The 25,261-nt window shown below is 41.0% G+C and overlaps 1 protein-coding gene across 1 annotated transcript in view; it reads left to right on the top strand.

Annotated features, from left to right (window-relative positions):
* Positions 1-25,261, top strand: part of b3gat2 (beta-1,3-glucuronyltransferase 2 (glucuronosyltransferase S)) — a 62,207-nt gene that overhangs the window by 7,788 nt on the left and 29,158 nt on the right. The window contains exon 2 of the mRNA XM_085428977.1: positions 19,385-19,529. Within this exon, the coding sequence (XP_085285103.1) occupies positions 19,385-19,529 (145 nt within the window). The remainder of the gene's footprint in view (positions 1-19,384; positions 19,530-25,261) is intronic.

The raw sequence follows: 25,261 nt of genomic DNA, 5'->3' as shown, positions 1-25,261 counted from the left end.
TGAAAAGCTGACTCTGGGGATGGAGGCTTTTTCAGCTGACGGCAGTATGGCAGAGCTGTTTGATTCAGCTGCAGCAACCTGTCAGCCAAGCAAGACTTTCGTCAGACCTGTTTTGAATAATTGAACTCCCCTGGCCCCGAGAGCTCCATAGCATTCACAGCAACTATTTTCTGGAGCAGCTACTGTAGGAAACAGTGCTGAAGTGTGACTCAGGAACACCTTTCTTGGATGGTTCCATAGTAGTAGTAGTAGTAGTAGTTCCATTAGTAGTTCTGTGGATGGAAGATTTTTTGAATTTTGAATCAGATGGTTCATTCTCTAAATACTTCCAGATTTTCTTTATACTTTGATGTGGTATTTGTTTTTCCTTCTCTCACATGTTTTACATCCCACTGGGGAGTCAGTTTGATGGTCAGTAATGATGTTTTCACTGGAAACATCCCAAAGACACACATATATAAACATCCAATATATCTGATCACATCACACAGCAGACTCCAGCCTGCGAGCGGCAAGCTGATGAGGAGGCAGCACAAAGAGAAACTGGTGGGATAAAGGAACCAGAGGGAAATGGGAAATTCAATTTCCTCTAACCCATATGAGCAATTATCATAATTACATAGTGTAGTGGGAGAAGCGAGGGGTGGCAGGGTTGTAATGTCAGGGAAGTGAAGCAGAAAGGAGACAAACCCTGCAGAGAGAAATTGTCCGTGGTAGGGTCGGTGAGAGGATAAGGAGGGTGGAGGGAGGAAGGTGGTGGAAAAGCTGAAGGCTTTTAAGGGCCAATGTAAGTGTAAAAAAAGTGTTATGCACCAGCTCTCTGCTTATTTCCACTGCCTTTTTTATCTGAATTGTCAGTTTGACGAAACACCCTCCCCGTGCTCTCTACTCCCTCATCAAATCTCCTGCATTCTCTTATTCACCAGGGTGTGTAACAATGACTGGGATGCATCCACGCTGAACAGAAGCTGTTTTATTTGGAGATAAATATTATGATTTCATAGTTTCATCATAGTTTAGAATATATCTACTGGTAATATTGTATAATGTCACAGAAATATTGAAATTGAATTTTGGTTAGCAAAGATTGATGTGATGGTTTTTTTAGCACCTGTATGTGAGGATGTTGGTAACAGTGGGATGTTTGATGATGCGTTGCATTGTTGCAGTCATGGAGGTTCGTGGATAATTTTATCTGCTAATTCAACATATTGATCACTGGCTGGTGTCCTTCCCTCAGGATGTGTTCAACATTAGAAGGAGCGTTGAAGGACATAGTCCAAGCTTTTGGAAAGTAGGCTTATTTGCATTCTTTCAGAGAAACATCCGTCTGATTTATTTGTGTTAACACCAGTGTTGGGACTAACGCGTTACTTAATAACGCATTACAGTAACTACGTTATTATTGTGGTAACGAGCACGGTAACTAGTTATTATGCCAAAATCAGGAACGCGTTAGTCGTTACTGGGATTTAGATAGGCTCGTTACTCGTTACTTCGTGTGGTGGCATCGCGGAGCTTCCACAGATTCAGTAACATTAGCAAGTGGTGGAGGTCAGCAGGTGGAGGAGGGAAAGGGGAGGCAGGAGGAGGAGAGATCCGAGGCAGCCGCTGGTCCGAGTGTCAGGTGAACTGAACTTCAGGTAAGAAGTTATGACCTGCAGTCTATCTGGGTCAGATATGAACCAAGTTTAGGTGGAGTTTATTTTCGTTATGCTGACTTTTTCCGTACTGCGTACTAGCTAGCATGACGGAGTTTCTATACAGCTGGGTGGTGCTATGATGTTACTGATGTTGAACTTTATTTTGTTCATAAGGTTAGTTAGTAGAGTTGCCAACCGTCCCGTAAAAAACAGAATCGTCTCGTATTCAGAGAAAATATTAGAACAAAGAACACTTCTCCAACATGTGACAAGGACTCCAGACCATCACAGACTACAGGACCACCAAACCCTCCCCCGCATCCTCTGATGTCTCCTTCCTCAACGAGCTCAAGAACTTTTATGCTCGTTTTGAGCGAGGGAACCCCACAACCACAACCAAAGCAGACGTGACGCCAGACCACCAACCTCTGACTCTCTCCCCCACCGATGTAGGAGCGGTGCTGAGCAGGATCAATGTCCACAAGGCTGCAGGTCCTGATGGCATCCCCGGGCGTGTTCTCAGAGCGTGTTCTGAGGAGCTTGCAGGAGTGCTCACAGACATATTCAATCTGTCCTTGGCCCACGCTGTGGTACCGGCCTGCTTCAAATCCACCTCCATCGTCCCGATACCCAAAAACTCCAACCCATCTAGCCTCAATGACTACCGCCCAGTAGCACTCACCCCCATCATCACTAAGTGCTTAGAGCAGCTGGTCCTAGCACACTTCAAATCCTGTCCCCCCCCCCACCCTGGACCCCCACCAATTCGCATACCGCCAGAACAGGAGCACAGAGGATGCAGTCTCCATCGCACTGCACTCTGTCCTCTCACACCTGGACAACAACAACACCTACGCCAGAATGCTGTTTATAGACTTCAGTTCAGCATTCAATACAATCCACCCCTCACAACTCATCAGGAAACTGACAGACCTGGGCATCAGTTCCCTCATCTGCAAATGGTTACTGGACTTCCTGACCAACCACCCCCAACATGTCCGGCTGGATAACCGCTGCTCATCTACAATCACAGTGAACACTGGTGTACCACAAGGCTGTGTGATGAGCCCTTTCCTCTACTCCCTCTTCACCCACGACTGCAGACCTGCTGATGGTTCCAACACCATCATTAAGTTTGCAGATGACACCACGGTGATTGGCCTCATCAGTGACAACGATGAGGCCGCCTACAGGGAGGAGGTGGATCGTCTGGCTGAGTGGTGCGACAGAAACAACCTGCTGCTTAACACCGAGAAGACCAAGGAGCTCATCGTGGACTACAGGAGGAATGCTGACCCACATCCACCCATCCACATTAAGGGGACGGCTGTGGAGCGTGTGAGCAGCTTCAAGTTCCTGGGAGTCCACATCTCCGAGGATCTCACCTGGACGACCAACTGCTCCAAGCTGGTCAAGAAGGCTCACCAGCGCCTCTTCTTCTTGAGGACTCTGAGGAAGAACCACCTGTCCTCAGACATCCTGATGAACTTCTATCGCTGCACCATTGAGAGCATCCTGACCAACTGTATAACAGTCTGGTACGGGAACTGCTCTGCCTCGAACCGGAAGGCGTTGCAGAGCGTCGTGAAAACTGCCCAGCGCATCGCCGGAGCACCACTTCCTGCCATGAAAGACATCTACAGGAAGCGGTGTCTGAAAAGGGCTGGGAAAATCGTCAAAGACCCCAGTCACCCATCACATGGACTCTTCACCCTCAAACACACAATAATAACACGGACTGAACCACCACTCACAACCACCAGCACTTTATATAGCCTCTGTAGGAATTATCCACATATCTCACTTATCTTAACTGCACTACTGTATAGTTCTGTGTAAATAATCATTCTGTACATACAATAATTTTTAATCCTACAACTGTTTATAACTGTTTATAACTGTTTATAACTTGCATAGTTCCCATTTCTGTATAACTGTATATCTCAGATTTCTGTAAAGTTATTTATTTCATATTTATATCCTGTACATAGCTTGTACTACAGCCTGTACATACCTATAGTTATAGAATATTCATAACATACTTCATACCGTGTACATTATAACACACCATAATAGACCCATTTCTGTAATATACTTAAATATCTATATTATTGCTAATATATATTGTAATATACCTATATCATGGCTAAAGCACTTCTGGATGGATGCAAACTGCATTTCGTTGCCCTGTACCTGTGCATGTGCAATGACAATAAAGTTGAATTCTATTGTATTCTAATTCTAAAATATTAGGCGTTTCGTATTAAGGTGAAAAGGAATGCAGTTTGTCCCGTACATCAGCTAGAATGGAAAAAGACACAAAGCTGGAGCTGCACAGCTGCCTCTTCTTCTCTCATTCTCTCCCCCTCCCTCTCCTGTTTCTACTTCAATCATGAAACTGATCAATGATCAGCTGATTGGCTTTTCTCTCTTGTTTGTTTATCGCCCACTTTGCGCCAGAAAGAGGGAACCAGCGGAGGTCGCGCTAAACAACAGCAGCACGTTTAAGCTTGATCAGCTATTGTTAGAATTTATTTGATATTAATTTCTAGTATCAGCTGATTTTTGCTGGAGCCACAGCTATAAAAGCTGCTGGTCATGATGTCGGTTTGTTTATCTGGTGAGAGGGAAACATGAAGATGAAACCAGGAGATGTCCTTACTGAATCATCAGAGCTGAACAGGTGATGGAGAAACAGGTTTACCTTTTAGGTGACATGAATGAGTTGAAGTTATGAACTGTTTCTGAGAGACAAATAACACCAGGATCCTTTTTCTACGTAGCTGACAGCTGGTAACTGTGCAGGGACGGGTCTAAAATATCTAGCTTTTAAAAAATAATTATCTGAATCTAACAACAAACGATTGATAGATTGATACATATTTACCATCAAAACTGTGTACATCACTGTCACAACAGCGTTTGTTTTCATTCAAAGGCTTTATCATCAGCAGATTAAACTGATTAAACATGCGACCCCTCTGGACAGCTGAGACAATGAGACAGCTAAACAACAACAACAGCTGGTTATAAGGTTACATTACACCAGGTAATATTAGGCTCGGGTGTCTGAGTGTATGAGAGTTAATTTGCTAAGGATCCGAGTCCAGCAATGTTAGATCCGCTTAAAAAAAAAAGCTCTCATTCAGGGACAAAATGGTCTTAAAAACATAAATAGTTTTTGTTGTGTGGGCTGATAATGTTGTTTTTGTTTCTGGATGGATTTAACCAGGATGAACAATTTCATAAACACAAATATTCCATTCATTACAGATGTGACGGATTGTTAACTGAACATTAACTGGGATGATCCAGAAAGTCAATGAGATATAATGCAGATTAGGAAACAGGAAGCATTCAAGGACTTACTGGTATTCACAGTCAACTGAGGAGGAAGCTTTGTCCCAGATTAATTATAAACAATTGCTAAGTTATATCAATACAAATTAAAACAAGTACACTCAAAGAGCTCAATACTTTATTACAACATGCTACGTCAGCCTGTTATAGCATCAGTGTAACATCGTAGGACATCATATAGCAAAAAAGTGTGTTGTACAGCTCTGTCCGAGCTCTTTCGGATGATATATTGCTCGATATAGTTTCTTGGAATTTTTTTTTTCCTGTCAACTTCGACCTTGGGTGCTAACAATGAAGGTCAAGGTCAGATACACACATATTTGGTGTGATCTGGACCAGAATTTCACCAAAATTAAATCAGCTCGAGCTGTTATTGGTATCTACTATCATACAAAATTTGAAAATGATATCTTGAATCCTGTGGATGCTAGACTGCTAACAGACAAACCAACAAGCAAACAGCATTGATGACATAGTTCCTCCCTTTGGGGGAGAATAAAACCACTGGATTTACCATATTTTCCTTGTACACAGAATTATGATGTGTATACAGTAAATATACACTTACACTGATGCATTCGCATTTGACAGCAGATGTAGAGAGGTGCGAATATTCTCCTTTACGCGCACGTACCTTCAGCTCATCAGTTTTTGCCACATAAACCCATAAAGCCTTGAACATGCACACATATCATGCACCATTGCATCAGTTTCATAGCCCATACTCAGCCCCTCTAATTCGAGTCATTCATTTTCTCGTACCTCATTTCTCCCCCTCCCTTTTCTCCGATTGCCTCTGCCGTGCATATTAATAACACGCAGATAAAAATACGCTTGATTAAAATCGCAGCCGGCCCAGCCACCCCGGCACTCGTCACTGCGCGTAAACAACACAATGATGGCTTGCTCCCTCCGGGCCAGGAGGCAGGAAACGAGAACATCCATAATGGATTTCATATACTTCATCATCCAGAGTCTCTTTGTGTGTACACACAATTCACTTCTCACCTATTTGTTTGCAGAAAGGGGAGTCAGAGTTGATTACCCAACCAAGCTCTGGTGCTCCCAGACAGAGTGTCCTGGCTGCAAGTCAAATGAAATGTGATTCTTCTCAGCACTGGATGTTTTACCCCCAGCTTTTCTTTTGTTTACTTGTAAATAGCATGCGTTTACTGACTGAGCTGGCGCCGCTGTAATTTGTCAGGACTTACAGGTTGTCGAGCGCTCGGCTGCATCTGAAATTATTTTTCATGTGATGAATTATTTGTTATCCCAGCGCGGCGTCTGCCCTCTGGTGAAGATATTCATGTTGATAATGAGACGGGAGCTGTGGGCTCCACTATACGTCCTGAACTGATGCAGGATATAGAACGAAGGCCTTCACAGATCTATCAGTGAAGCAAAGAGAGTGTGGAGAGTCAGAGCTTGTCACCAAGTGTTATCAGATGGAGGGGACGAAATGTCAATTTTCTTGAGTCATTTGCTTTTTTTCCCAATTCTACGCCCATATCTGTATTTGTACACATAGATTTATTTTTCTCCATTAGAGCATTAGATTGCACACCTGCAGGCCTGAACTAAAAGTCAGGTGACAACCAACTCAATAATAATACCAGCGATTCATGGCTGGACCCACTTGGCTGAGGTCCACCGCCTCATCTAGAATCCAAAACACAGTGGTTATTATCCTGAGGGCTTGTTGATTGTGGGGTAGTCTTATCACTTTGTTTCTGCTTAGAGTCAAAATTGGTCCAGAAAGACAACTGCACCTCAAAGAAAGCGTGTGTCAAGAAACTGGAAGTATTCCAGCAGTGGCTGCTTTCCACAGTCAGCTGAGGAAGAAACCCTTTGCTGCATGATCCTTAGGTCATTTAGCCAGACAATAGTTCTCAAGAATCAACCAACCAAGGCAACCGACCTCTCTAGGATTAGATTTAGAACTTGAGTTATCTTACCCATCCATTTCTTATCCATTTGAGGTCCGAGTAATCATTGACCCAACCATAACCCCATAACCCAGACACTAGGCAGTCAGAATAAGTCAATTTTTAAAAACTAGATTTTTTTTCCCCAAGTCATGAAAATCAGGGAACAAGGAAGAGAAGACCATTTAACCAAAACCAAACTTTTGGTTGGTGTCTTTTTATTCTTTTTAATCTTCTTGGAACAGCAAATGAAAAAAAAAACCTTTAAGAGAAAACTTATGATACTGAAAAGGACTTCATTTCAAAAGTGACTGCCACACACATACTGAACATACTAAAACCACCTGCATTACATTATAGTCCATTGAAAGTTTTAAATGACTTTAAAGTTTGATTCTTGTGTGAAGATGTGCTGCACCTCTCAATTGTTTATAAAAAATATTTTGTGGCTTTTATCCCCATATAATAGCTTGCAAGGCAGTGGCATACACTATTAAAGTAGAAAATATAGTTAGACAGACTTTATTTCACAGGACAAATCCATCTATCCAGCGTTTCTTGTTTGTTTTTTACAAAGTGAGTTCCCCCTTCTCTTCTTAGTCTGTGCTCACCTGTCAGCTTTGACAGAAACATCTGTATTTGCAACCAGTTCTCATTTCCACAGGTCAAATGTTCCTGTTTTGTCAGAGCCACTGTCTCTCAGGGATACACACAACCTCCCCTGTAGGCTGCTGGAATAGCTCCAGTTTCCTGACCTGCTTTTGAACTTTGTCCTCCTTAAGAAAAGCCTCTTTAAATATGCCACAGAAGCCAACAACACATAAAATATAAAAATGAAGAAAGAAAAAGCATCTGTCCGAGAGCTGTGAGAAATCTGTTGCCTTATTCCTGCTTCTTATTTTCAAGTCAAGCCAAAGTGACCCTCATGTCACTGGGAAATGAACCACTGCTCACAGTGGGCAGCCAGCCACTGTTAACATGTTACTGCCTCCTCCACTGGCAGTTACAGCCTCTCAATGTACATTTTCAGCCGTGAGCCTTCCCGTGAGCTGTCCATGGTGCTGAAACACAAACTGTGTTTTTCATTCCTCTGGGAACTTCCATTACAGATCCAGAAAAGTTGATGTTGTTATGAAACACCAACTCAAAATGATTTGTTTGTGTTTGTGTTTGTGAGGGGGAAGTGTCTAATGCCATCGTAGAGGTGGGAGAATTCCTGGCAAATAAAGGAGATTGTTGTGGTTGACTGGATTTGAAATGGAGCCTCCTTTAGGGCTGGTGCAAAGCTGTTGAACAAGTTAAGTTAGGACGATACATACAGCTGAATTCCCTCAGTAAGGTTCAACAATTGTTCTGATAGGTTTTAGAAAAAGCATGGATGTTTTTCAGTGTGTACTGTCTCAAGACAGACTGAAATAATAACACAGGGAGGAGATTTGACTCCATCTAAGGTCACTCTGTTCCCACAAACCAACACACGGCTAAATTTGTGTGTTATTTAGGATTGTCACAAAATGAGATTTTCACTGTGCAGTGTTTAAGGTGATCGTTGACTCGGTCTAAAGTTTACTAAAATGAAGAGTGTAAAAGTTCAAAGGGCGACCGTGGCTCAGGTTCGTCGCCGGTTCGATCCCTGGGCTCTCTGTCCTGGTCGTTGTGTCCTTGGGCAAGACACTTTACCCTACTTGCCTACTGGTGTTGGCCAGAGGGGCCGATGGCGCGATATGGCAGCCTCGCTTCTGTCAGTCTGCCCCAGGGCAGCTGTGGCTACAACTGTAGCTGCCTCCACCAGTGTGTGAATGTGAGAGTGAATGAATAGTGGAATTGTTAAGCGCTTTGGGTGCCTGGAAAAGCGCTATATAAATCCAATCCATTATTATTATTAAAAGTTTGAGAGTTGCTTCACACGGTTTAGAATCAAAACACAAGAATCACAGCTTTTATGGTGTTTTCACGAGAAACAGGGAGCATGGGAGCTAGCATGTCTAACTAAGCTCGTCCCCCTTTCAGCACAACTTAAATAGTTCTGATTGGACCTCGTCTTCTCGGCCAGAAAGAAAAGGTCACTGAGAAAAACTGTGATAAAAATCACTGGTCAACAAAATTAATACAAAATCTGTACAATAAGTACAATGACATCTTTTTTAGGATGTTAGATGTTTTGCTTTAAATACTTTAATTGTTAATTGTCATAGTTTTCTTCATTGGTAGGAGGCATTTAGGAACCTCCAAAAGACAAACTGTGTTTGTCATGTTGGTCTAAGATGAAATCACCCAGAATATAAATGCCACAAATTTGGAACCAGCGGTCAGTTGTACCTAATCTGAGCTCACCACAGTGAGATTACCCCTCTTGACAGAGAAAGAGTGAGACAGCAAAGGTATCAAATACAAACGATACAAACTGGCAAACAAGTGTTTGTGTTTTTGATTGAATTGCTCCTTGGCTCCACTTCTTTTTCAGCTTTTCATTCGTCTTTATTCTCACCCTCTCCTCCACCTTTCCTTCCATCATCCTTTGCCTCATACTAATGTAGAGAAGCAGAGAGACGCTGTTAGATACGACTGTTGAACGCGTGACCCGTCAGGGCCAAAGATGTTCCCACAGCGTTCAAATGTAAAGCAAAGGAATCTTGACCAAGCACATCGATGTTTGGCGCTGGTGCAGAGATTGGCCTCACATTTCATTATTACAGAAGACAGCAAGGTGTCTATTATTCAGACTGGATGGTCCTGGGAGGCACCTTTTTATTCATATACAAGCTTGTGATTTTTAAAAGGTTTTGATAATGTGTGCTGGCTTCTGTGTACAAATATACAGTATCAGCATCAATATTCAATATATTGTGCTATACTATACTGTAATATAGTACTATAGTGGGATCCCCCATTATTTAAGGTGAAAGAAAGTGATTTGCCCAGCATTGGAAAGAAAAACTCTTAGTCTTTCTTTAAGTACAGGTGTGGACAGAGAGCATGTACGGTCCACACAGAGATGTTTCAGCTGAAGGTTTGCCGTTCTTATCTAGAAAAAAATTTATTTTGCGTCCACAAGCTCCGCTGTATGCTCTTGTAGCAAACTTGTTGTTTTCCTTTTCATTGTTTTCCTTCCTCTCTTCAGTCCCTGTGGGGGACGTGTGGAGCTTGTTCGTGATTTCAAACCTGATCATAAGGGTGAGGTCTGCGGTTTCTGGCTTTCTGACAGAGTTGTTTGTGTTCTCCGGTTCTCACAGGATAGCTCACTCTGGGAGTGACACAGTACAAGACTAAAACCAGCCTTTGTAATTCTTCTGTTTGTTGTCATCCTTTATCCAACATCATCATTTTGCTGTGGTCTGCTGTAATGAATAGACTTTATTGATTTCATAAAGCCGAATGCCAGAACGTGTGTATTCTTTCCTTCCTAGTGTACAAACTATTTGCACATTGCTTTGACAATATGGATTTACTCACCTTCCAGTGGAAAACACACATTAAAAAGCATGCGCACTCACTCATATACACATTCTCTACACTCCCTAAAATAGAAGCCTTCTGTGCAGAGGATTACATTCAGTGTTTTATAGATATTTTTCTTTGAGTCAATGCTCTCAAAGGATTGCTGCACTGTTGGTGAGTCTTTAAGCCGTTGAGTGAAACAGGACTTCAGCACAAGAATTTTCCCAGATAAATATATGATATCTCCGAACAATAAGAGCTCGAAATAGGAACAAAGTGCTTTTGTTAGTATTAAAAATTAAGAGATGACAGAAAACTGTTTCATAAAAGATGGAGTGAGCTTTCTCTGGTTTACTCCTAAATTGGCAGTACGCTTGATGCATTTAAGCAATAAAGGACTGAATGCAGAGCTGCAGTTAGAGCTGCCAAGTGAGACACCTAAGAAGTTCCTGTATGACAGTCTGTATATGAAGTCTAACAGTTGTTCATCGTTAATTTCAGAAGATGTGGTCAGATGTGTTGAAGGCACACTGGACTGCCCCATATCGAGCCTGCTAACTTTTTCTGTGCCCAAACGTCTGCTGCATCGGCTGCTGTGTATGTTTTTTGTTCATTGTGCTGCACTTTGGTCAGAGGGGCCGATGGCGCGATATGGCAGCCTCGCTTCTGTCAGTCTGCCCCAGGCCAGCTGTGGCTACAACCGTAGCTGCCTCCACCAGTGTGTGAATGTGAGAGTGAATGAATAGTGGAATTGTAAAGCTCTTTGATGCAATCCATTATTATTATTATTATTATTATTACTGCTGTGTGTCTTGATGTTTCAGTACTCCACATCAGAGTTAAAAAAATACTCACTTTTCGTTCTTGTCATTTCGATTTTGTTATGGAAAATGACCACATAAGCATACAAGTGCTGACTGCAAATAAACTACTGGCTTGGTGTTTTGTCATAACAGATGCATAGTTGCGTGCAATTTTGTGTTTTTCCATCCATATGGCAGGATTTGTCTTTGCCAATGGGGCACTTGCAGGTGCTTTAGTTTACTGACTGACCCTCAACAAGGTCCAGCTCGTTCTCCAGCCTGCTGTCTCCCTGGAGCGTCAATTAGCGCCGTCAAATCTGCCGCTGTGGCTCATTTACAGACACACTTTCCTTTGACATCTGGTTTCTGACACACTGGTTTTTAGCACTAGTGCTGTCCACGAGCAGAGCGACTGCTGACAAGAAGCACATTAACCCAGAAAAACCACATCTTTGTAAACCTAACCAAGTAGTTTTGAATCTAACCAAGAATGTTTCAGCACCTAAACCAAACAGAGTAGTGATTTAAATTGAAAGTAAAAAATACTGAGCTATCCCTCAGCCTCCTAGCACATACACGCATTTATCAAATCCTACTCTTATATCGGCAACTCCCATTAAGAAAGAAATCAACCTGGAGCAAATAGTTGAAATATACAATAATTGTCAATAATGTTCAGTATACGATATCATGATGGTCCTGGTGACTTTATTATTATTACTACCTAAAAATAGTTTTAATATAGACTATTCTAAAAGTAAGATGGCCTTGCAGTCACATTGAGCCCAGTCTAATGGTCGAGGTTGAACAAGTACACAAGTACTGCTGATACTACTACTGCTCAAAGAGTATTTGTAATGTTGCTAAAACTTTTAAAAGACCGCAGACTCACGGCATCAGTTTAGTTTGCTGACTGTTGCTAATGTAAGCACGGCCAGCACCAGCAGTCTGTTTCCCTGCAGATTATTGTGCACACCTGTGCACAATGTATTCATGCATTATGAAAATAAATATGCATTTAACCAATATTTCTGATGCTAACCAGTGGGAGCAGCAGTGTTTACTCTTCTAGTAGACAGCAACAGAAAGGAGGAAGCAGTTTAGGTACACACTAATAATGATCTTCCTCTTAACTTACTGTAGATGTGAAGAGGTGATGGAAGTCAAAGAGATTAATTTGGTCAATCGTGATGATGTATTGTAACGAAGCTGGATGTTTTTTGTTACAATAACTTACATGATTTATGCAAGACACCCTGACTTGTGTAGCACGCCAGGACCACTTCCCATAATTATTTGACCTAACTAATCTGATGAGTGCATCAAGTTCTTAAATAACTGGAATTTGCATCTTACACGATATAAGATATTAAATTTACATTTAGAGGGGTGATGTGCCTTATACCATGTGGCTGAGGCCATTAAATTACACTCATTAAATTACAAGTATCCTTTAATGCCATGCATCAAATTGTTTCCTAATGCTGTTCCAAAAATCCAGCAACGCAGATTATAGTAATTTGCATACTTGCACTGTGACAGGGTCACACACACACTAAAAAGTTTGCTTTTGCATTTGTGGTTAGAATTCAGCTTTTCTTTGAGATGTGAAAGGAGAATTATTTTTGGAGGTCACTATAGACATGCTGCTGCCTCTGCTTTTATTCTTTCCTTTCATTCTGCTTTTTGGTTCATTACCGGAGATGTAAGACACAGTTTGTATCTGTCTGAAAAGGCCTTGTCTGGGAACTGTCATCTCTCCTTTACATGGTGATGGAACTCTGGTGAACTTAAAAAGGTGTAGGACTCATTGATGCTTTAGAAAAAACTGCTTTTAATTCACTCAATTTCAGTTTAAACTCAGTTTTATTTATTTACAGTAGCCTAAATTCACAACAACACAATCCTATCATATTATAGAGAAAAGCCCTACATTTAGACGATCCCCTATGAGCAGCACTTGGCGACAGTGGGAAGGAAGAACTCCCTCTTAAGAGGAAAAAGCCTCTGGCAGAAGCAGGCTCAGGCATATGCAGCCATCTGCTGAGACTAGTCAGGGGTACGCTGGGAAACAGAAAAGAAACTTCACTTTGCAAGTGGACGTGTGCAGTGACCTGAAAGTTCACGTTAAGCTCAAAACACCAGACTCGTGCTGTACCTGCCTTTTTCTAAGCCTCCCTTCTGTTTGCTATTCTGTTTGTGCCTCTTTTTGTCACATTATTTGATTCATCTGCCGAAAGGGCATCGGGGAATGACAGTGTGTCCTGTGCGCTCAGCCAGCCTTCTCTGTGCAAATAAAGGTTTAAGTTTGTGCTGCAAACTTTTTTCCATGGCAGCAGCAGTCTGCAGACGATGGCATGAAAACCCAGCATGCGCTAAAGCAGTTTCCACTGAGCAGAATAATGTACCATCTGTTGAAACACTGTCACCCCACAGCTTTGTTTGGCTCCCAGCAAACATTTTGACATTGAACTGTTGTTGATAGGAAGCACTGCGCCGTGTTGAAAATGAAAATTGAGACAGCATCTGTACTTGGCTGTTTCCTTCGCCAACCAAAAGACTGCATTTCAGGGATCCAGAGCTGCTGTGATCTTTTTTATCATACACATATAATATCATGTAAAAAACTTGATTTTGATTCCTGCTTGAAATCTTGAAGGTCACGTGTTTATTCTGAATCAATTCATTATGCCCCTCTAGATCAACAGATTCCCTGTAACACGTAAGTCCACAGTCTGGACACGGTTCCACTTCGACCTGACGAATGAAAGCTATAAACCGACATCAAGAACATTTACTTCAGTATGCAGAGGTTCAACCAGCATTCATATTAGACAGATGTATTTTAACTAGGCTGTATAATGGATTATTGACTTCTTACTCCTTTTTTTCCAACATCAATATGAACTTGGTCATACTCATATTTCGCTCAGCTGTTGAGTTTCTGACTAAACAAGCAGCAGATGTGAATTGATTTCCTCTAAACCAACACAGACACTTTTAAAACCAATTTTAGGCAAAATTGACAATTTAATAACAAAATTCTGCAGAACAGAGGTGTTAGGGTGAGTGCAAAGCATTTTCTTTCCTGTTCCAATATGATGAGGAAACCCTGGCATCTGGGATCTGCAGATATCGAGTACCGATCTGATGCTGGTGTTTGAATTTAGGAAATTCTGCAATGTTCAGTAACGTTTTAACATGCTTAAAGATCTAAATTTATACAGCCAAGTACATTTTTGGTATTAATTTAGAACAATTCCGCCATGCACGTATAATAATAACTTAAGTGTGATGTAATGTGTATTTTGGTTTCAGCGATCCACTTAAGTTTTGTTTGTTTGTGTTTCAAATCAAACGAGCCTTCTGCTCGACCACCTCTGATTTCCATAAAAATTATATGGTAGAAAATGTGAACATTTATAAGGATTACTGTGAAATTTTAGCTTCATGTATCAAATACTTTTCAAGGCAGATTTTTTTGAAAAATGCCCAGCTGAGCCATCTTCAGGCCTTTTTGTTGCACGTTGAAATCTGAGGCAATGTTTTGATCTCAAAGTCTATTAAATACAAAAGCCTGAAATTTTCACTGATTTTTCTTATCAAAATAAATCAGACTCTGTCATTTGGGACAGATAAAGGATGGATTAAAATGTGAAAGAAAAAACATCCAGCACTCCTGAAAAGCCTCATATGTGAGCACACATTCATTAAAAACATGCAGATTGTATTTTGTTGGCATATTTTTCATTTTTGCCACCATCAACTGTCCAATAAGGCAAAATGAGACTGTAAGTACCAGAGAAGTTGGTTAGCAGCCTCTGAAGATTTGCATACTGATTCATTAAAAAAACAAAAAGATGTTGTAAAATATGCTTGAACAGCCATTATTCTGCACAGGCAGACTGCCCAAGTAAAGTCTGTGTGTGGGAGACAATGCCTTGGTCTGTGACTGGCTGAAAACACGTTCTGAGTGAACCCAGTAGGTGTGTGTTGTATCACATGTAGTGACTGAGAAACTCACTAATCAAACGATGGGTAAACACATTTATCGTGCAGAAATGCCGACTGATTGAATGTTTGACAATGAATTGTGCCAAGGACATAGTCCATGGCAAAATTTACTGTAGGGCTGTAACTGGTTTGCTATCACATAAGGTTAGGTTTAATACAGTTTTCTATAGTGATTTCTAACCTTGCTATTTGTAGCTCTGTTCCAGCTGATGTGATAAATATTCATTAGAAAGTTACAGTTTGGTGAAATTCTTCTGATATGGAGCATTGCATAGATTTTCTTTGGGAGCTGTTTCTCACGCAGAAATAATAATCTAGGAGACGTGACCTTTCTTGAGGACACAAATGAAGCGGTTTTGTGTTTTCTCCACGGCATTTGCATGATACTTAAGAAAACAGCAAGAAGCTTGTAAAAAAACAATGAGAATGCACTTTGAAAGTGTCTGAAAATGACTGATTGTGACTTGTAAAGCCCCCTGTGAACACTTAAAAACCTAAAGATAGACATTTTGTGGTGGAAAATCTGGTTAGTAAAGGCAGGCTAAAGCTAAACGTGTGTTCTAAAAGAAAATCAAATCTTGGTCTTCAAAGTGTTATTGTTAGAAGAAAAAACACTGGGCTTGCTGTAAATCCAGCTGCAGATTCTAAATATGTTTGCATGAAGTTCAATCCAGCGCTCTCTAATAATGTGTCAAACTGTACTGAGCTTTGAAGTGCTGCATTCAAAACCAGGAGATCCTTAGCAGTCAAACTGGGACTTAACTGCTAAGCCATATTAACGATCGTACTCCAGGAACTATCTGGGAACGACGAACACACCGAGCCTGCCTTGCTCTCTACCTCCTCTCCTTTTCTTTTCATCTGTGTTTTCACAAAGCAGAGGAGCCGAGTCTTTGAAAAATGACCTGAGAGAGAAAGGCAGACAGCAGCAAAAGAGGAACAAGGGGGAAGGGTTTTAGCGTCGCACAGGCAAACTCAAGGGGCCACAGTATTAATGGGGAAAGGGCTTCAAAGCTGTTGGTGATGCACAGGGGCCCCAAGCAGGAGATGAGGTGTTAGGGTGCGGGGTGGAAAAAGATGGAAAGAAGAGAAATGAAAGGGAAGGAAGAGGAAGGGAAGCGAGAAGCCGCTTTTCTCTTTTCTGTCAGAGTGAGGTCAGCCACTAACTAAATGTTCAGCTTATCCTCTTCCTCTCATGCTGTGGAATCTTAGGTCTAGGCGTGCTTACTGGAAGAAGAATAAGGTACACTTATTATCTTTGACACTACTGTATAACTAAATGTCATATTCCATGTTTTCTGCTTCTGTTGCTATGCTGGAACACAACAAAGATTGCCAGCCCATTAAAACTTTTGTTCTTGCTGCTCTGAAATCTTTGAGTGGATCACTGGAAGTTTGCATTAGACAGCAGATAACAGATGGACGTGGCCGCCCTGACTGAACAAGCTTATAATAGTCTTTTCACTCACTGTGTGTCTACACAGCACTCAGCATTTAATCATTAGTTATTATTAATCTCTGGCCCTCTTCCACAGCGTTTCTTTTGTCCTGTCTTTCTCCCATCTTCCCCAACAAATCGTGGCAGACAGCTGCCCCTTCCTGAGCCTGGTTCTGGCCAAGGGAGTTTTTCCTTCCCACTGTGGCTGAGTGCTTGCCTGTAAGAGGTCATCTGGGGCTTTCTCTGTATTATTGTAGGGTCTCTACCTTACAGTATAAAGCATCTTGAGGTGACTGTTGTTGTGATTTGGGCTATATAAATAAAATAAAATAAAATTAGTGTTTTAGGTGCTGTGTTGTTGTTGTTGTTGTTGTTTTTTTGGAGCAGAGGATAAAGTGCTAAGATACAGTCCCGATCAAAAGTTTAAGACCACTTGAAAAATGGCAAAAAATCATATTTTGCATGGTCACCATTTTTTCCTCTTATTTCAAATTAAGAGGTGTTTCCAGTCCCTTTGCAAAAGGTGTATCAAATCAAGACCTAGTGATTCAGTCTGCTTTTACAAACATTTGGGAAAGGAAGGGTTGTTGTAAAGAGCTCACTGAATTTGAGTGTGGTGCTGTAATACGATGCCATTGATACAAGTCAGTTGAGGTTATATTATATATATGTAGTGATATGTATGAAGTGATAAAGCTACATGAAAATGAATGCTGTCTTTGTTAGATGTCATGCCTTGTGTATACTCTTTGTTTGCTTGATTGAGATTTGTAATTTATTGAACTGCTCAGGTTGCTACTTGTTTGAACTTGCAAATCCACTGAAGCTTAATTAAAATGGGCTTTTAGTTTGAAGTGGTTAACTCATTTCAGTAGTGAATTCAATACAAAGCTTCATCACCTTTTATTATTGTGCACACGTGCAGCAGGACTTATCTTTCTATGTATTAAACACAAAAAACACATATAGAAACACACACACCTGTTTATTTCTGTTAAAGAAGAGTGCCTCATACAGTGCATGCTGGGACATCTGTTACTATGCTAGTTATGCAAGGTTAATTTAATGGGTTGAATGAACCCTGAGATCTGAGCAGAAAAATCAGTTTTGTGATAAACTGACTTTAATATTACAACATTTACATGCACAACATTTGAGAACTGTGCTAAAATCTTATCCAACATTTTATGGTGTCATCAGTAGCAGCTTTCAGTTTGTTCAGTTCATTCAGTTTCAGAACTCCAGTCACTGAGCTCAATATGTGTTTTGCCTGAGGAGGACATTCTTTAATTAGGCTGTCAGTAGCAGATTGACAGCCCCTCCACCCCTCAACTAAAACATCAATATTAACTGTTAACACAAATTTAATAGGCTATCAGTTTTACTTGTGCTGATTCACCTCCATCCATCAGGTGAGTAGTGACCAGTATGGGCTTAGTACCAGGGACAGGTACAAAGAATTTTCCCCTCTGTGGAACTCCATGGAAAATCTCTAAGTGTGAAACCGTCACTGGTGATGACCCCACCAACCCTAACCCTAAATTTAAGCAAGTAGGAAATATAATTTAGTTTTTATGCAATTGTTCTCCCAACTCCTAGTAATTAAGGAACAAAGAAAATAATAATTTATAATAAGTAGGTTCCCCTCTTCTCCAGATGTTAGGATTATGGTTACTACCTATGATGACCTCAGAAGGTTAAAACAAGGTAGAAATATTCACTTTATTCAGAATTATTCTATATGAAATACCTTAGTGAACATGAACTTTTCAGAGTATTTTTTATTTGTCTACTGCCCATATGCTCTCAGCTATTCTTTGCACAGTGCCAAGTCTCCTCCTGCTTAGAAGTTTGCAAAGAGCTGTAAATCCTCTCTATATATACACTTGGCTTCCCGTGGCTTTAAAAGCTAGAACTCTGTGTGATGTCTGGCTGCAGTAATGCAGTGCTGCTTACTGATTTGGTTTTGTTCTGTTGCTTTCTCATGAGCGACTGGCTGGAGGCTGTTTGGGTGAGCGATGAGGAGCACTGTCTCAATGAACGGCTTCAGGGTGGCCAGGGGTGGAAAATGGAATGTCACGCAGACACATATGCATCCATACACAAAGACAAGATACAGATGTTTCATACTTGAACACAAAAACTCAGTGGTCCTTGCACAGTCCAACCTCTCCCCCACCACACACACACACACACACACACACATCGCCAGTCTTTTATCTCTCTCTCCTCGTCTCATTTCTTGTTGCACTGCTTCGGGCTGTGTGCAAATTCATTCACTGTGAAAATGGAAGGCAGCTCCGCGCTGCACACTTTCATTTAGTCTCATTCAGTTAGCCACAGACTCTCTGCATGCTGCTCTCACCCACATTTCAGTTGAAATTAAAGATGTCTAATCGCTTATGCAAACTGACACAAAAGTAATTAATTTCAGAGTCAACACCACACGCCCAGTCTCCAACTTTCTGGGGCCTTTGACGTCTCCTCAGGGTGGATGTCGCCTGTAGGCTCCGACACTGTGTCTGATTTCCTATTGCAGAACAAGTATTGTGATTAGCAAGCAAAGCGATTGTGCAGATAAAAAAATGTGGTCTTCTATGGGGTCAGAGTCGTTACAACTACATTAAATGGACTTTTAACATTGGAGCATTGCTCCTGCTGTTTTTAAATAACTCTCAAATAGTTACATTTCACACATTCTGTGATAATGGTCGCATGCAGGAAGTCATCACTAAATCCCATTCCCTTCTCTTTTTTTTGCAGATGCGTAGTACTCGAGGTGTATCCATTTGGCCTGTGGGATTTGTGGGTGGCAGAGCATATGAGCGCCCCCTGGTGTCTGGGGGTAAAGTTGTGGGCTGGTACACTGGCTGGAGGCCAGACCGACCTTTTGCCACCGACATGGCAGGTAAGAGGCAATCTGTACATCAGCTAAAGCGCAAGGATTACTTGGTCGGACATAAATATAACGAGCTTCTACCATCCATGTCCCCACATCCAGAGAGATATATGGATCCGGATTAGTGTTTTATATTTTTTTAAAGAAAAGTAGCTAAAGGTTTAGATCCATTTAATGAATTTGGCATGAATAAGTTGGTTTAAGCTCAAATGGTCCAAAGGGAGGACGCAGACAGCTCAAGTTCCAAAATCTAAAAGATGAATTGTTAAACTGAATGTGTCCTATGTGGACAGTCAGCTGACATGGCAAAGAGTTCAAGTATACATTTCACAATAAAAATCTAACACATTTTATTATATTAACCAAATGTCTGTGGCTCCCTTATTACTAGCAAAATGTCTGGCCATTAAAGCAAGATGCTGTACTTAACTATAGAAAGAAATCAAGGATATCTTTTGAGCTACACAGATATGCAGACAGGTTCATATGTCTTCTCTGTCAGTGACTTCTTTATGGGGGGGGGGTTTAAAAGAAAAACTATAAGTTATATAATTAAAAAAAATGTTATTCTTATGTTCAAACTTTAAAGTTGTTGGGATCAGTTTTTTCCCAGATATTTGTTGTTTAGATTTGCGTTTCTTATGGGCATTTTCTAGTTTTTGTGTTGCCGAGAACAGTATCAGCATTCTTGTTTATTAAACTCTTAGTAAAACCAGTGTTCCTGTGGCTGTGCGGTGTATGGGACACATGGAAGTTCCTTGTCACGCAATAGAAAACATTCATACTGAGCATAATTATTCCAAAATTTATACAAAGCATCTAAACATTCATAGTGACATTTTGTGAGGTGGCTTAACATTTATAACATTGCTCCTTTGGTATATTACATTAAGTTCATGTGACTTAGCCTAAGCACCGTAGTGCCCCCTCAAGATAACAGGTATAACCCACTTCTCTTGTGCTGACTTCACTTAATTTTCTTAAGGCAATAATGTGGCATACATATTACATATATGTGGTTTATTCAGTAAGGTTGCTTGTAGCCAGCCAGTATGTTTGTCATTAATTTATCCAGATTTATACAATTTTATTACTGACTCACTATTACTCGAACCACAGATTTATTTGCTGCCAGCGAGTAGAACTTGTACGACTTTTTCCAAATGACCTGTCGCAACTAATCGGTGTATATGTCAGGCAATGAGTAACAAGAAATTGCAGTGTAGAAAAGCTAAATCATGTTTGCAGCCAGTCTGACTCAGCATTACCTTTACAGTGTGACCAATGGAGCTATGAGAAGTAGATTGTGCAAGTGTCTCATTCTGTCTGTATCTTAGTCATAGTTTTAAAAGAGATCTGCACCAGGCGTGATCATCAAGCGCTTTAAAATCAAATCAGCTGGTTAAATGTATCATTACAGTTGATAGATACTGTATCAGTCACTGTGAGGCTTTAGAATTCAGGTCACGTGTCATCCATCTGTTGGTTTAACTCTTACCACTCGTTGCCAAATTGTGGATTACACAGCAGAGTTATTTGAATAGGAAATTGGCCATTACATGTGGGGCTATGAAACTGTAAAACAGGTTTGCAGAAATGCCACTGCACTCACTCTGAATCTGTGGGTGTGCTGAGTCAGATAATAGAGGTGACTATGCAACTTTGGTTGCTTTTTTAACTTCTTTCTGGAAGCTTCAAAAGGTTTTATTGACGAGTTCATTGATTACAAAACAGTTAAAGCCAGTTGGAGTGTTTCGGCCTGCTGGCTTTCATCAAAGCAGGAAACCAAACAGAAAACATTACTCCGTGTTCCTTGTGTCCTGAATTTACCTGCTTAGATCAGACAGCTTTTCTGTTGAGCTTCTGTTTTTTCATGGATTAATTTGCCATAAAATGAGATCCGATCCTTCCAATTTAATGTTCTGATTGTAAGACCTCCACATAGGACCTGCTGTGCTACTTTGACTGATTGTTTGTTCCGGAGAAATCACCACATGGGATTGTAGAGCGCTGTAAAACAGTGCTGAACAGCAACAGACTGGGAGGAATTTGAATTTAAAGAAGCCAGAGGGGTGAAAAAAAAAGTCGGAGGCGCCAGGAAACTGGGCAGCTGATGTTTTTTAAATAAAGCAGATTCTAGAAACACTCCTCAGATGACAGCTGCTGGTTACCTACCTGTGCCGGCACACCTATCAGTCAAAGCAGCAGCTGCTGCCATCTACACATTACACCTACAGAATGGAAACCCATGCCCTGAAGCTCCCAGTGCTCAGTTTTTGTGCTGATGTTAATGCCAGAGGAGGTTTGAAACTGCAGTTACTCAGTCAGCAGAGCACTGGTGACTTTTACACACTGTGCACCTCAATAGTTGGCATCCCCACTTTCCCCACTTCATGGCTGAATTTCTCTGGTTCCTGAGCACTTACAGCTGATCATGGAATATCTGGGAAGAAAGCAATTTCACAAGCTCACTTGTTGCAATCATGGCACACAACACTCAAATACAGCGAGCTCTTTACAACAACTCATCCTTTCCAAAATGTTTGTAAAAACAGACTGCGTGAATAGGTGCTCGATTTTATGCACCTGTGGCATAAATAAATGAAAAGAATAAACCTGTGGAATTCAAAGATTAAGACGTGTGGCCCTTTTGGGACCCTTATTTTTGTCTATGTAGTGTATAAATAAATAGATGTCTGAATTCATTCATTGCACAAACCAGTTTAGTGATTGACTATGTTATGCAGGACTACCTTACTATGACTTCTATTATATTTTTCCAAAGAATAAATAGCAGCCTGAGTGCCCAATCTAACTGCTGAGCTCATTTTGGAGGAATTCAACACTTACAAGGACAAAAGGATAAGAGTGTAATAATAATAATAATTATTATTATTATTATTAGTAGTAGTAGAGGTAGTAATAGTAGTAGATACAGGACATTTATGCCAGAAAATGTTTTAATGGCAGACTGCACTAATATGTGCTTGAATTTATACACTGTGGCAATGGAACTGAAAACCCTTGAATCCAAAGGTTAAAAGGTGTTGCCCAGTGTGTCCCATGTACAGCCAGCATAAAAGTATCCAAATGTACATCTATTGTACATTTGGATATTTTAACATCTGTGGGGACTGACTTGCTATTGGCCTCAAATGGCCATTGTAGAAAAGATGTTTTTGGCCCTTGCTTTGGTTTTATTGATTTAACACTTAAGGTGTCCGCTTTAAACAAAGACTAAAGCCACTGTGTCTGACCCCAAACTGGTCGTTTTCATTTGATCTTAAGAGAATTATCAGACTTCTTGGCTTGTCTGCAGATTTTTTAGTGTCTTTTAGCTGGTTGAAGTCTACTGACTTAGTTCATTCTCATCATTCTGCTTGACTTGCAGCAGGCAGTTGCTGTCAGAGGTGAAAAAGTCCTATTAATAACTGCAACACCTGCCAGAAATAAACATCAAGTAAACATTTACATACTGAAGCTAGTGGAGCATTTCTCTCATGAGTCTCTCGAAACCAAAACAAAGCTAAAAGGAAGCTGATTTTTGGACCTATACTGTCAGGTGGACACATACATGACCCCATACAGGATGTTTCAATAAGTAACTGTTTGCTAAAGTTTTCCGTTTGAATGTTTTGCCTTGTTTACAATATTTACAGCCGGCTCCACTGCCCCCTAGTTGCAGCTCTAATGGAGGTTTGAACAAACAGTCTTATTTAAGGCGGAGTATGGAAAGCTCAATGTTCAAGTGTCACGTGATCATATTGTAATTGGATAGTTCAAAAAATGGGAAACAAAAAATAGAGAATGGGAATAAGGCATCTAATTGATTTAATGAGAATATTAGCTATACTAGCCTAACAAGCAGCACTGATGTTAGCTGTATTAGTACACTTGGTTCAAAAGTAATGTTCTTCAAAGATAATGTTCACTCTGCAGTAATAATCCACAGCTGCATGGCTGCCGGATACTTTCTGGATTGGCTTTAATTCTCAGACGGAAGCTACTTCCATGTTTTTCTGTTATTAATATATGAAATCAGCGTTAAATCCTAAACTGTAGCCAGATTTTTGGTTTTAGGGATTTCAGATTGTTATAATTGGAGCAGACAGTTACTGGCAATGACAGGTGTCCTGTTTATGTCATCAGGTTTATTGGTTTCATTGATCACTTCATGCTGTTGATGCAACACACATTAACCTTGTTTTGTCAACTTTGTGTTGGCAACAGAAAGAAAGCCTTTAAGTCGTGATCAAACTTTAGCACAGAGTGAACCGATGTTACTCCACAACTTTGACGGCATGAATGAAAAAGCGTGTGCGAGGTGTGTGAGTTCTGAAGAGAGCACTTCATTCCAAATTGGTCCTTATATTTATAATCCACTTAATGGAGAGCAAAGCAGACATCCCCATCAATCTGTTTACATCTTCATATCTCCTGTGTAAAAATCCAATCAGACTAGTGATCAGCCTCCGAGCTCCATTTGACCCGAGAGCAAATAATTCATCACACTGACCAAATAATACCACCCTGCCAGTCCCCAGTCATTATCCCACTTCACCCGCACATACACTGTATTTAGACCCTCTGCGCAAGATGCTGTTTGTTAAATGTTTAGAGAAAGTGACACAATAGCAGGCTATAGCGATTGCAGGCTTGTATCGTTCCAAACCCCAATGAGGACACACTCAGCACACGTGCGCAGGTCGGCCCCTGGGATTGGTTTTAATTAAATCACGATAACAGGAGCGGGCCAAGATCTCATCCCTCCATTCTCCCTCAAACCATCACCTAATCACACACAGCACATACACTGACACACACACACTGTAATTATCAGCCCTACTTTTACACCGCACTATATAATTACGCTGTCAATTTGCAACGCTAAGATTTACTGCCGAGCCCTGAACACAAAGCATTTTTTTGCTTTAAATTCTGTAAGGACAACAATGGCTGAGCCGGGAGAGCGACCCAAACTTTGTTCACTCTTAAATTATTATTCATGGGATTTACAATAGGGTGTCTGCAGAGTGCTGAGTGAGTGCCAGTGCGTGTCCTAATAGTATTGTGTTATACAGTGCTGTATTGTTAGCAGACCACTAAAGCTTCCCATCTACTGCTCGGTCTCATTTAGCCAGACACAATGGATCCTGGACGATGATGGTGTGGAGTACTATTCACCTCAGCATGTGTGTGTGTGAATATGCACATGTGCCCACAGACACACAGATACAATTACATCATGTGTCTATTGGGGGAAAAACACAGGCAAACACACACCTGCAGGCACTTGAATTGATACAAGTAGACAGGCGTTGATGTTCCATGACACGCACATATTCATGCATGCAATTTTCCTAAAGTGCATCACGGCTGCAGAACAGAGCAAATGCGTTCATACGGGCTCACAGAGCAAATACAGAAACACAAGCACACACAGACATGGCAACACAAAGACAGTCTCTCTGTTGTTGAAGTGATGCTTACGCTTTGGGGTGCTTCCTGAGATCGGGACATGAAAATGTTTAACCCCCTAATAACCCCAGTGGACCCGAGCAGAGGCGGAGCCAGACATTTGAAACACCCGGGGCTTAGCCCAAAGAGTAGTATGCATGTGGGATTTTTTTTTTATTTTTTTTTTTGGGGGGGGGGTGTAGAAATGACTGAAAGATTAATAGGCTCTGTTCAAAAAAGAATGACTTCATATAGGGAAAAATATATATCACATGTGCAGGACA

Source organism: Rhamphochromis longiceps, linkage group LG13 (assembly GCF_057381845.1).
Source record: "Rhamphochromis longiceps isolate RC_006_pf linkage group LG13, R_longiceps_female_GT1.1, whole genome shotgun sequence".
In the NCBI taxonomy this organism is placed as follows: Eukaryota; Metazoa; Chordata; class Actinopteri; order Cichliformes; family Cichlidae; genus Rhamphochromis; species Rhamphochromis longiceps.
Note: the sequence above shows the minus strand (reverse complement) of the source record. Positions and strands in the feature narration are given on the sequence as shown.